This window comes from Arachis ipaensis, chromosome B10 (assembly GCF_000816755.2).
Source record: "Arachis ipaensis cultivar K30076 chromosome B10, Araip1.1, whole genome shotgun sequence".
NCBI lineage: Eukaryota > Viridiplantae > Streptophyta > Magnoliopsida > Fabales > Fabaceae > Arachis > Arachis ipaensis.
In genome coordinates, this window is record NC_029794.2 from 13399429 (window position 1) to 13413273 (window position 13845).

At 36.6% G+C, this 13845-nt stretch overlaps 1 protein-coding gene across 8 annotated transcripts in view; it reads right to left on the reverse strand.

Moving 5' to 3' along the window:
* LOC107623457 overlaps positions 11793–13845 on the reverse strand; it is a 5515-nt gene continuing 3462 nt past the window's right edge. For 5 of the 8 annotated variants that reach the window (XM_021113886.1, XM_021113888.1, XM_021113884.1 and 2 more), the window contains 5 exons: positions 13336–13742; positions 13059–13118; positions 12857–12964; positions 12556–12601; positions 11793–12267 (listed from right to left, as the gene is read on the reverse strand). In XM_021113886.1, the coding sequence (XP_020969545.1) occupies positions 12029–12267; positions 12556–12601; positions 12857–12964; positions 13059–13118; positions 13336–13728 (846 nt within the window). In that variant the 5' untranslated portion in view covers positions 13729–13742 and the 3' untranslated portion in view covers positions 11793–12028. Of the gene's footprint in view, positions 12268–12555; positions 12602–12856; positions 12965–13058; positions 13119–13335; positions 13746–13845 lie in introns of all 8 variants that reach the window. The other 3 variants (XM_021113887.1, XM_016325723.2, XM_016325722.2) reach the window with 1 other exon arrangement.

Sequence of the window (13845 nt, forward strand, 5' to 3'; positions counted from 1 at the left end):
AACTCTCTCTCTCTCTCTCTCTCTCTCTCTCTCTCTCTCCAATGAAACGACGTTGTTTTCGTGTTGGGAGGAAAAAAAAATAAAATTTTCAAACCGGCTGGGTTTATGTTCTGGTTAATGGTTATTAAGGATTTGGATATTCTGATGTCTCATGGTCAAAGTGTTGTAACCGCAAACAGTAAATGTTGTTGTAGCTACCGCGAATAGAAAAGGGGTTTATTGTGTTAAAATCTCTATGGGCTTGATTCCTCGAGATAAGGGATTGTTTTAAAATGAAAATATTTTGGATTTTGAATACCTGACAAGTTTAGTAGGTTAATGCAAATTGATTAATGTATGTGATGTAAATGATTTTCTGTTGTGATTGACACGTTGTGTTTGTTGGTGATTGGTTTATTTCTGAATTTTTGGTGAAATTGATTGAATATGTTAATTTTAATTTTCTTTATTGAAATTGATAATGATTGGTTTTGAACAACGGATTTGAAAATGTTGATTTGAAATGCTGATTTTGTTAGGTTGAGGTTGAATTGAGAAAAGCCGTGAATGGTGGTAAACTCCGGTTTTTAGGGAAAGTTCTGTCGGAATTTTTCTAAAAATTTGAAGAGTTTTGGAAATTTTGGTTATGATTTTGAAAATGAGTTTGGTTTGTTTAACTTTATCAAAAGAGATATGTCTTGAATACTTTTAAAGATTTTAAAGAAAATCAGATTCTTATGATTTTGTTAATTCGTGATTTTAACTCATTTATTTTTAATAACAACGAAAAGAGATTTGATTAACTAGTTAAAGATTTTTAAAATTAAATTAATTATAAATTCAAGGATTTGGGAATAGGAGAGTGAGTTTGAGGTTTTAATGGAATTAAATATAAGAGTTGAGAGAAAGAAGGTTATTTTAAGGAATATGATGATAAATTATGTGATGTTTGATCGATTTGGAGGAAAGTCATGCAACGGTTAAGACAAATATTGGAAGTTTAATGAGTTGTTGGGTGTTAGGAAGAATGGATATGGTTTAGGCTTGAACATGGATGAGGTTTGATGGGTATTGATCTCAAAAGAAAAGTGTTTGAGAAGTGTTATTGTGAAAGTTGCTTGAAATTGAAGATTTAGAGAAGTTTGGCTTGTCAATCTATAATATGATTAATTAGAGAAATAATTTAACGAGATTAAAGGGGTTATGTGGTGTTTGAGTTAAATTGTTATTGACTATGAATGATTATGTTTTATTTGAGTTAGTATACAATCTTGACCTCAAGTCTAGGGTGTTGTATTAGAGACCCATACCTACAAGTTGTATGTAACAGTCCAAGCCTCACCCGGTGAATGATAAAGGATGCGGAGTAGAGTTTTAGCGGTGTTATTAATGAGTTTGTTAAGGATTGTGATTTTAAGTTGAGATTACATAGATGATGATAAGAAGTGAGATTAATATGAAACTTATAATGAGAACTTGATTAAGTTGAGATGTGCGAGAGATTATGATTGAGAATGACGATTATGTCAGTAATGATGTGATGAGGATGATTATGATAATAAGAAATTATGATGATTGATTTTGATTGAGGAGGATGATGATAATTATGATAATGAGAAATGACAATGATTGATTTTGATTATGATTGTAAATGAAGTGAAATGAGTTTGAGGGTGAATTTGATAACTAAATTGACTCTGATTGAGATATACCTGATTAGGTAGATGCAGTGGCGTTGTTCCACTTGCTCCGGTTTATGGTTTGATTTTCTGGGGTAGATGCAAGGATGGTGGCTTTGGCCCGCTTGCTCCCAGTTTATATTTGAGTCTCCTGGGGTAGATGTACTGGTTCGCCCCCACTTGCTCCTGGTTGAGAATGATATGTGATTTAAAAATTTATCTGGGTCATGAATTTTCCTGGATAGATGCAGTGGGTCGGCTCCACTTGCTCCAGGTTGAGATTTGAGATTCTGTTGACCCTTCGTCGCAAGATATGGTCGGACACTTATACCTTTCCGAATGTTCCCCCAATGCATTTGATATATGAATATGAATTTTTGAGCTTGGGGATGCGTGCACGCAGAGACTGTCTAGGGTTCGCTACTAAAAATGTCGAGTTTGATTGTATAATCGACAGATGAGTTCATCAGCCATAGGGGCAGACATGCATCATTTGTATTTGTGTGTATTGTTTGGGTGTATATTTTGTTTTTAGTTTGTCTATTTGAATAATTGCATCTATCTACTATTTGATCTAGTTACTCTATATGTACTTTCTTTTTGTGTATTTTTTGTATTATTTTGTCTATATTTAAAAACTGAGATCCTCGTGCTGGTGGTGGTAACGTTGAAAGTTGTTCCTGATGTGGTGATGGAGGTTGAGGCAGATTAGATTTGGTATTGTCCTGATACTCTAGTTTATGTATTGATGGGTAGGAATGAGCAATATAAGTTTGTTTGATAGTAATCCCTTGGGCATGTCTTTGATCCTTTTTCCTTATTATCCAATTTACTTTATGGAATTGTAAACTAAAGAAATTCATTACGACTTTTTTAAAGTAAGTTTTCTCACATAATTTTTTCAAAAGGTTATTTTAAAAATAAACTGTTTTTATAATGAAATTCTTTCTATTTACAAGTATTTCTTTGCTTTGATGGTATTCCCTTCTTTATTGAGAATTCGAAAGGATGATGTTCTCACCCATTTTTATATCTAACACTTTAGTGACAGGTTTAGTAAGCTTTGGCGTGGCCGCAACCGAACTACAAAACTAATGTATTTGTATTTTTTGTTTTTAGTTTAGTTGAGATTCTTTTCTTTGTCATTTGTCATTTTGAGTTTTCAGAGTGGCAAGACTTGTATTTGAGGAATATTGAATAAGTCTATGTATTTAACAGGGATAAGTATTTTTTTCGTCCCCAAGGTCTGGGGTCAAAATCAATTTCGTCCTTAATCTTTTTTTGTTATTAAAATTATCCTCAACGTTACAAAACGTTATAAAATCGTCATTTTCTACTTTAATTTTATTTTTTTTACCAAATTACCCTTATAGATCCAAAAGTTCAATAATCATCAAGGTACAATTTCAGAAGCAAAAGTTCAAGCAGAGCAGAGGAAGAAGCAGAGGCAGTCACAGAAGAAGAAGCAAAGGCAATCACAGAAGAAGAAGCAGCGCCGGCGGGGTCCCCCCTCCCAATGGCCATGCGACGGCAGTGGCGGCGGCGGTGGCGGCGAACCCTAGAAAAAAAATAATCACAGTAACCCAGTAATAAATAATCACAGACCCCCTTCTTCATCACCACTAACCCAGTAACCCCCAATTTCCTTCTTCATCACCAAACCTCTTTCTCTCTCCCTCCTTCCCCAAGACTCTTACTCTCCCTCATCATTTACCCCTAACCACAAAATAAATAAAAAATTCAACAACAAGATCAATCACAAAATAATCACAAAATTAGCAACAATTCATCATCAATCATGTATATGTTCTTCAAAAATTAAAAAAAAAAATAGGAAGAACGAAGAATAGAGAAAGAGTGAGGGGAGACGAAGAGATGCTGGGTGTGGGTGGGGTGGGGTTTTTTTTTTTTAATATTATTTTTATTAATAGTTAAAGGTAATTTGGTCCAAAAAAATAGAAAAAGACGATTTTATAACGTTTTGTAACGTTGAGGATGATTTTAATAAAAAAAAATGATTAAGGATGAAATTGATTTTGACCCTAGACCTTGGGGACGAAAAAAGTACTTATTCCTATTTAATATTATGTGAATATAATTATATGATTAAGTAGTTTAAAGTAAATACTTTTCAATTTCTTAATTAAAAGTTTGATTTGTATTCGCGAAGGTTCAATATTAAATAAATATAGTATGAAATTAACGAAGTAGAGATAGATAACGCTTGAACTTTTAGTACGATCATGAAATGCTAAAAGTTAAAGTGTTACACGCAGAACCAATAAGGTTCGTGGTGAATGAAAAGGACACTATTTCTGTGATCATTGAAACTGCCCTCAAGTCCTATGCTCATGAAGGCAGGCTTCCTATTCTTGGTTTTGATCCTACCAACTTCCTCCTTTATAATGCATGCTTTGACGGTATGGATATATATAGTTGAATAAAACTTACTGCTTTTTATATTCATTATTATTTCAATGCTTACCTAAACGCAACAGGTATTAGTTAGAGTCATGAAATCGCTTCTCTCAAAATTTAAGATGATGATAGGAGTTATATAAATGGTTATATTTATTCTAATACGCACTCTTACGCAACATCTTTTTAGGTTTGCATGAATTTTTTTTGCATAGATATTTTTTTTAGATCAAACTCTAATTTATGTCTGCATATCATAAAACTGTTACTTTTATAAATTTAAACTAATAGAAAGAGGCATATGAATAGAGATACAATATTACAATGATGTAAAGTTTGATTCATGATATTTTTGAAGTTGACTGGTTATTTTTATTGGTTTTTATAGAAACTGCTTTGACAGCTCTGAATCCATTGGAAGCCATAGGATCTTATGGGGTGAGGAACTTTGTGTTGTGCAAAAAGCAAGTATGTTCATCAAAGGCAGAACCGAACACAGAGCTGATATCGCAGAAAAGCAATGGTGGTAGTGGCTGGAAAGCATGGCTCAACAAATCATTTGGATTGAAAATTTTATCCCATTGAAGAGATATATCAATTTAGTGTAGTACAATGCAGTGTTCTAGCTATGATTGTTCTTTGTTATTCAATAATAATGTGTTTGTTGCAATTGTATGCTAGTGCTACTACTAGTTCCTACGGCTTAGAATTTGGTTTCTTTTTTTTATATAAAAAAAATATTTCGTATAGGTCAAATTGATTATTTATTTTATATAGGCGCCTATCCAAAAATGGAATATGAATCATTTACTATTGTTTCGATTTCTGGGCCATAATCATCATGGGAGAGAGATGGCCGAGTGGTTCAAGACACCATTGGAACTGCTATAAGTGCTTTGTTCAAGATAGCACAGACGACGTTTTTAACATTTAAGATTATGAGCTCGTTTAGAAAGTTTTAAAAACTACTCTTTTTTGTTAGGCTTTTGACTTATGAAAAGTCACATTAATATTGTTTGATATAATTTTTTAAATATTTTTAACTTCTTAAAAAGTTGTTTAAGAGCTTTTGAAGAAATTATTCATTTTCAAAAGCTATTTTATCGCTCCTGTTCAAAAGATGCATCTTCTTTATATGTGTATATGGACCTCTTTACATGCAACGCGTACTAATTTTAGACTTCAAAATTAACATGGGAATGAATATGCTATTTGTTTGGTATCCTATGATTAAAGGTACTTAATCTTATTCCATATATTGATAAATTCGATATATAATATGCGAAGTGGATAATGTTTTATGTGATGATAGGAAGGATAGGATAATTAAGAACATTCTATGTTATCAAATATAATCCATTGAAAGAAATTAACAAGAAAACAAACACACACACAAGCCTTAGTAGTCAAGGTTGGAATATTGAAAAAAAGAAAAAAATGTGGGAATACATATAGCCATAGAAGGTTGGATATATTTAAAAGAAGAGTAAAGTATCATTTATGTCCCCAACGTTTGGGGTAAGTCTCAAACCTATCCCTAACGTTTTAAACGTCCTATTTGTGTCCCAAACGTTTCTAAATCGAATCAATATTGTCCTACCGTCCAAATTACTAACATTTGGTTAACAGCATTACACACGTGGACATTAAGTGAGTAAGCCCAAAGGTTGAGATACACACGTCTGCCTCTTCGCGCCCAATATACCGTTCACTATAGCAAATATGAAACGTCAAAGAATCACAGCACCTCTACCCAACGTTTTTTATTCCAGTTCTGGTTACCACACACGTTTTTTCTCTTCGTCGAGGCTGACCGTAGGGAGGGGCTGCAAGGTAGTTGGCGGATCATTCTTGGGAGTTTTGCATGAAAGCTTACACCTTTGTTGTGGTGACAGAGTTTGATCGTGCGACGAGGTATGTACTTGAAAAAAAAATTTGTTTTTTGGGATTTTATTGAGTAGTTCTACGAAGAAAAGATGGCCAGCAATGTATGAGATTGCGTGCATTTTTAGGGTTTAGTTGGTTTTTTGTATTCTCAGCAAAATGTTCGTTGCTTATGTTAGTTAGGGCATGAATTTACGTTTTCTGGTGATTGAATGTGTGCCTGCGATTGATGTTGTTTCGTTATATTTGCCTGTTGTAATAGGGTCTGTTGGTTAGGATGAGTTATTTTAGTGTCAAAGTTTACCACCATGGTAGCTTTGGACTTCAACAAGGGCAATTGAAGTATTTGGGTGGGGAGACAACTGTCATAGACTACTGCAATGAAGATGAATGGAGCTTGATTGAGGTTTATGACATAGTGAGCAGACAAGGGTATTTGAAGAAAGATATTGCTGCAATGTGGTACAAATCACAGGATCAGAATACAGAAGAAGGCTTAAGGATGCTGCGAACTGATAAAGATGCAATGAATATGGCTAACATTGGGGTTAGGGAGGATATGGTGGAGCTGTTTGTAGTTCACAAAACAAGTGATATCCATGAGGTGGTTGAAGATGTACACTTGTTAGGGAGTACTGAAAGTAACATGCAAGTGAAGGGTGGTGGATCTGATGGGCAAGGCCCAATGGTTACAAGTGAGGCCCAAACAGTTGGACAGGTGGAGAAAAATTCTGGCCCAAATGTGGAGGAAGAAATTGTGGGTAACAAAGATGAATCAGATGAGGAAGGAGAGGGTAGTGATGGCAGTGAGGACGAGGACTATGAACCCAAGGGTGGTGAAGATGATAGTTGTGATTCATGGAGTTCTGATTCCAAAAATGGTGATGGTTCAGAAGATAGTGCTGCCGAAGTTGTGTTTGGTGATAGTGATGATGATAAGGAAGGGGCAGAGGGCTTAGTAGATGTCAACATCAGGGTAGGGGATAGATTCGAGGCTGCATCAACTGAAACCTAAACAGATGCAGCAAAAGCTAGTGGGAGTGCCAAAGGTAAGGAGAAGGTTGTTGCAGGTTTAGGTGATGAGGAAGAAGGATATGATTCTGAAGATTTCCTAGATATGCCTATTACTGATGATGATGAGAATGAAATAGTGTTGCAAAGAAGTATCCATTGCACAAGCAGCTAAAGGACATGAGTGAGTACAAGTGGGAGGTTGGAACTCTTTATGTCTCAAGAGAAGAGTTCAAGGATTGTGCCACTGCCTATGCTGTACACACTGGGAGGGGTTTGAGGTTTGATAAGGTTGATCTTCAGAGAGTGAAGGTCACTTGTGTGGAGGGTTGTAACTGGTTTGCATACTGTGGGAAGATTAAGAATGAGCAAACATGGCAATTAACCAGCTGCCATAACAAGCATAGCTGTTCTAGAGAGTTGAAAATTGGAATTATGCATGCAAAATGGTTGGACAAAGTGTTTCTAAAAAAGATCGCTGAGAATCCAAAAATAAAGCTCTCCACGCTAATGAACAAAGCATACAGCAAGTGGAATGTAGAGCTAACTAAGTCTAAAGCTGCCCGGGTTAAGCAGTTTGCACTTGATGAGTTACAAGGAACGTACATAGAGCAGTATCGGAGACTGTATGACTATTGTCATGAATTGCTGAGGTCTAACCCGGGTTCTACAGTTAAGTTGCAAGTGGAGAGACCACCTGAGTTTGCTTCTGAGAGACCAAAACCGGGTGTGGATTTAAGGCCAAAGTTCCAAAGACTCTATGTGTGCCTTGATGCATGCAAGAAGAGTTTTATGGTTTGCAACCAATAATTTGCCTTGATGGGTGCTTCATCAAGACACCATATGGAGGTCACCTTCTCACGGCTATTGGCTGGGACCCGAACGACCAGATACTGCCGATAGCCTACGCAGTAGTTGAAGCAGAGACTAAGGACACATGGACTTGGTTTCTCACGAATCTGTGTGATGACTTTGGTAGTGACAAGCTAATGAGATGCACCTTCATGTCTGACCAACAAAAGGTACTTATTTCTCTACTCACTTCATTCATATAATCAGTTTTAGTGTTAGACTTGCTGATAGCTACGTTATTGATCCTAGTTTAGTGTTAGAGTTGTTGCCTATAGTGAACCTAGTGATTGAAATGTATGACTTGTAGTATGAATTGTGCATGTCCATACTACTTCAAGTAAAAACTGATTAATTGTAATTGTCATTATCACATATCATGCTGATAATAGATTCTGTGATTAATTGAAATGTATGTACTTGGTTAATTGTCATTATCACATATCATGCTGATAATAGATTCTGTGATTTGAACTGTATGTACTTGGTTAATTGTCATTATCACATATCATGCTGATTTAATTACTACTTCAAGTAAAACTGATTTACTATGGATTTAGGGCTTAGTTCCAACCTTCGATGAGCTCATTCCCGGAGTGGATCATAGATTCTGTGTTAGACATCTTTATAGCAATTCCAGGAAGAGATTCCCATGTAGAATGCTGCAAAAGCCACTTATTTACAAGAGTAGGAGAGAAACATGGCTGAAATCCAAAAGGTTGATAATGGAGCCTACAACCACCTTATGGAGATTCCAACCAAATATTGGTGCCGGCATAAGTTTGGGACTTGGTCTAAGTGTGATACCTTGGTTAACAACATGTGTGAAGTATTTAACTCTGTGATTGTGGACGCCCGGGAGAAGCCTATAGTCAGTATGCTTGAAGACATCAGAGTATACATAATGAGGCATTGGGCTGATAATAGGGATCGGATAATTGAATACCAAAGAGAGGTGTTGCCCCGTATCAGGACTAAGGTTGAAAAACAAGCTGATGCAAGTGGTAAGTGGGTGAGCACCTATGCTGGTCGTGACAAATATGAGGTAACTAGCATCCATGGAGGCAAAGAGAAGTTCGTGGTTGACTTGAAGAATCACGAGTGTTCGTGCAGGAAGTTTCAGTTGTCCGGAATCCCCTGTGCCCATGCCATGACCTGCATTAGGAAGATGTGCTTCAATGTGGACAACTTTGTTGCAAACTGTTACAAGAAGGAAACTTACTCTGACTGCTACCAACATGTGGTGTATCCAGTAAATGGCCCCAACCTGTGGGTGAAGACACAGTTTGATGACGTTTTGCCACCAGTCTACAGAAAACCCATTGGAAGGCCTAAACTGAAACGGAATAAAGCTGTAGATGAGAATTCAACTAGGGGAGGAGTGTCTCGCGATGGGCAGACTCAGAAGTGCTCCTATTGTTTTGCTAGAAGCCACAACAAACGGACCTGTCCAAAGAAGCGGAAAGTAGCTGCCACTACTTCGGTAAGTACAATAGTTGTTTTTTCTGGTTTTGGCTTCATTTTGCCTGATTGCATTCAAAGATTATAATGTCGTATTGTGGCTGTTAACTAGGCAAACAAAGTTGCTGGGTCTACAAGAAGAGCTACAAGAGTCATTTCTAGCACTATCTCAAGCACTATGTCTAGTACTATCTCCAGCCAGGCTTCTAGGCAATCACAAGCTGCAGCTAAGAAGACCAACACATCAAGGCCAAAGAGAAAATCACCTTCCAATGATATCAGTTCCCAGCAATCTCAGGCTAGGTCAAAGAAGGCTAAGATGACTCCGTCAAACAATAATTCTGGACAACAACTCAAGGATGCTGCCAAGCACAACAATCTCAGAGTGCTGCCAACCCCATCCAAGCACGTCAGCATATCCCAACTGAAGTTTATGGCTAGGACACCTCCAAAAGCATGGAAGAAGATGTGATGATGATGATGTGTGCAGTTTCATGTTTTCTCTTTAGTATCATTATAATTTGTCAAAACTAGTTTAAAGACTCCCTTTTGTTATCTCATACAGTTGCTGTGGAGCAAATAATGTAGCTCCTATTTTGTTATTTTGCTGTGAACCTATTGTGCTTGTTGCTAATTATCTCATACAGATGTTGTGGAGCAAATAGTGTAGCTCCTATTTTGTTATTTTACTGTGAACCTATTGTGCTTGTTGCTAATGACAATCTTAATGGTTAGTGATTAAGTAATATATTACAGTTCAGATTGTTGTCATGATCATGACTTGCTTCATTTAAGCAGAATGCAAAATGTAACACTTTATTTCAGCTGCAAAATATAACAATGCAAAATATAACACTTTAAATAGAATGCATAATATAACATTGCAGCTGCACAATATATCACTGCACTTTTTTACACAAGCACAACATAGCATTTTGCCAAACTTAAATCATCAAAACATCATTTCATTACAATTTCATTCAGTTCAACAAAAAACCAACCATGTCAACATCAGTGCTATTTCTAGGCAAAAATACAGAGCACAAGTTGGGATCTAATGATATTCTCCTAAATCTCACTATCTCAACATCATTGTAGTAAAAGTCTCCCAAATTTGGTGCTGCTTGTTTTCTCACAAACCAATATTAGGGCAACTGTCCATCCAACTAAAGCAACTCCCACTGCAACCATGAACCTGAACTCAACCTTCTCCATTTTGCTCTTCAAATTTCTGACCTTCATCCTTAACCTTGAAACTTGTGGGGGCTCTTCCTCTGGTTCTGCCCATACAAAATAGCCGCATTCTTCTCCAATCTATACCAAATATGACACAACCGAGTCACACCCACAGATTGTCAAAACATATAACTCAACAACAAGAAACGCATGGCTAAAACTCACCCCAAAGTTAACGCAACCCCAGAACCTCCGCCCGGAATTTTCTGCCGTCGATGAGGTGGCGAGCACAGGCCGTTCCCCACAGTAGCAAGTTGTCCTCCTACGACGTGCCTGGTTTCTATTTCGTGTCGCCTGCTTGCTGCCGTGTGTCGCTTCAGATTGGCATGCATCAGCCTCCATCCTTTTTCAACCAGAGAAGTCGAGCTTCGCAGAAGGTGTAGCATCAAAGAGGAGAGAAGATTTGCAGAATTAGAGTTTCCAAGAGGATCATTCTTTGCTGTTTATCTGTTTCTTTTTTCTTTTATTTTTAATTCAATAACGGTCACATAAAAACGCCCTGCCACCGTGTACAATAACCTTCACGTATGCAACGCCGTTAACCAAATGTTAGTCATTTGGACGGTAGGACAACATTGATTCGATTTAGAAACGTTTGGGACACAAATAGGACGTTTAAAACGTTAGGGATAGGTTTGAGACTTACCCCAAACGTTGGGGACATAAATGATACTTTACTCTTAAAAGAAAGGTCAAGAATTAAAGAGATTTCCATGTTTTTATTTCTTTAATTTTAATTTATGGGTAACATGATAATAATTGCGGAAGAATAAAAGATTTTGGTTTCACAATTTTTTTAAGAAAAAATAGAAGCATCAAACGGGATTACACAGCACGGATACTGACCTTTAGATGAGTATGAAGAAATTATGTCGTTTAAACTATAACTCGTTAGCCCAATTAAGGTGCTTTAGACTCTCAAAATTATATATAAATTATAAAATCCTATTATGGCATGTTTGCCTAAAAGTAAAAGAAATAAATTTTGCTAACAAGGTATGTTTAATCTTGCCAACGGCCAAGTTAGTAACTTGTACAGTAGTACCAACCAATGAAGAAAGATTATTATTATTATTATTAAATCAAATAAATATTTGAAAAATGCACACGATGACTGATGACAAATAGATTCATGAAAATACTTAGCAACAAATTATCCCTTATAATTTATGAATTTGGTCGCTTACATCATAAAGATGGAAGTTATTCACAATTTAACTCGGACATATTTAGGGTTTCAAATATATGCAAAATTATCACACAAAAAACAAAGTGTAATGTAGATATCTTAGAGACTCATCGTGTTTTATTTCCATAGTTACAATTTACAAGAAATATTAAAAAAAAGTACAAGTGAACTCCAAAATTGTTCGGTTAGTCTTAGTCTTAAAATAAGATTATGAATATATACAAAGAGAAAACACAAGTACATCCAATTATTTTCCATTTCTTTCTTTGAGAATACTCAATCTCTATAATAAATCACATTGGATCAGCTCAGCTGCAAAAAACTAACTGGACACATTATTTGAATCCGAATACCCTTCAGTAAGTAATCGCCTCTCTTCCTCCTCTAACCTAGCAAGCCATTTGAATCCAAGATCACATCCTGCCTTTGCCGCTATCTGGAACTTTTCTCGTGCCATCTCTACCGGATCAATTGCAAGACTTTCTTTCCCCTTCCCAGCTTTGCGAGTAGCAGAACCTCTCTTCGAACTGAATTTTGTTATTGTTTCTGGAACCTTAACACCTGAGGCAGAATACTTTATTAGTATCATAGTGAAAAACTACGTGATAAAAAAGCGTAAGCAAGCCACCATATCAAATCCAATCTAATTTATGTTTAGACCATCCCCTTTGCTTTCTGCAATCATGCGCAATAGAGAAACCTACTTTTAAAACTGCTCGATTTTTAACCATAAAAAGATCTTGGTAAGCAAGGCATAACCAAATGATTGGGATGGGGATGAAAAGAACTGAAACACCCAACAATATAATACAACAAAATAAGGAAAGGAACACAAGCAGGCACACTGACCTTTAAGAAGAAGAGATCCAAATGCTATAGCTGCTCCGGCATGGCCCTGTGTACACATAAAGATTAAAAATAAGAAACCAGCACAAAATATTCTATAATCAAGAAACTAAAAAATCTGAACTTCTCAGACTCCTGAATGAAACAATAATGAAATAAATCAATTAGGTTATGCTTAGACTCTTCTAGATTACAAAGGGTGTAGACAATGTTGCGCTGACCAAAACCGGGACTAACCAGACATATAAGGAAACTAAAATCAAGATAGTTTAACAAGCAATACAAGTCTAGTATCTCATATTACCTTCTCTGAAGCCCTATGAAAACACCACAATGCTGAAGCAATATCTTGCTTCACGCAATCGCCCGTCAAATATACAGCACCCAAAAGGTAAAGAGCACCTGGATGCAACTAGAACACAACACAATAAGCACAAGTAAGGTTTTGTCAGGAATTCATAAAACAGGGAAACCAAAAACCTTCAATATAGGTAAGGGAAACATACCTGATCAACAGCTTTCTGCAAATAATAAAAAGCTTGTTGATCTGATTGGACGTAGTCATTCTGCGACAGAAAAGTAATATATCAGCAATCATCATTATGTGTCAATCTAATTCTTAACATCAAAACCAGGCAAGTAAAATAAACAAGAAACCAGTGATCCCATTCCCTAAACCTCACTAGCTAACAAAAAAATAAAAATCACATAATAGAAAACTTGAATCCACAAATGATACAATACAAATTAATAACCTAGCATTTCAGTGAGTCAGTGACGCACCTCAATTCTCAATTGACAACCCAATGCAAATTGTGCATCAGCATCACCCATGTCAGCAGCTTCGACCAATAAAGCAGCTCCAACGGCTTTATTAGCGCCAGGAACATGATACTTCATGTGCAATCTGGATAACCAATACCTAGCATGCGTGTTGGTGTTGTCAGCCTCCAAAGCAAGCTCAAAATTCTCCTTTGCTCTAAGAAGCAGAGGGATGAGGCGTGTATCATTGAGCTCGCAGTAATCAATTACCCTATCGACCTCCTTCAACGCGTTCCAACCTTTTGCGATGAACGCCATCGCCTTCTTGTTCCTATCATGCATTCCTCTCTGCTGATTCAATTGGAAGAAACAAGTGGCAGAGGGTTTCCGCAAGGACAATGCCCTCCACAGCATCTTTCTCGATGGAGCTGCTTCACGGTGGTGAGAGGAAAGAGTGAGAAAAGAAGAATGGTGGCATTGAGGCATATAAGTATAACCTAAAACCCTAAACCCTGATCCGGGTGAAAACCA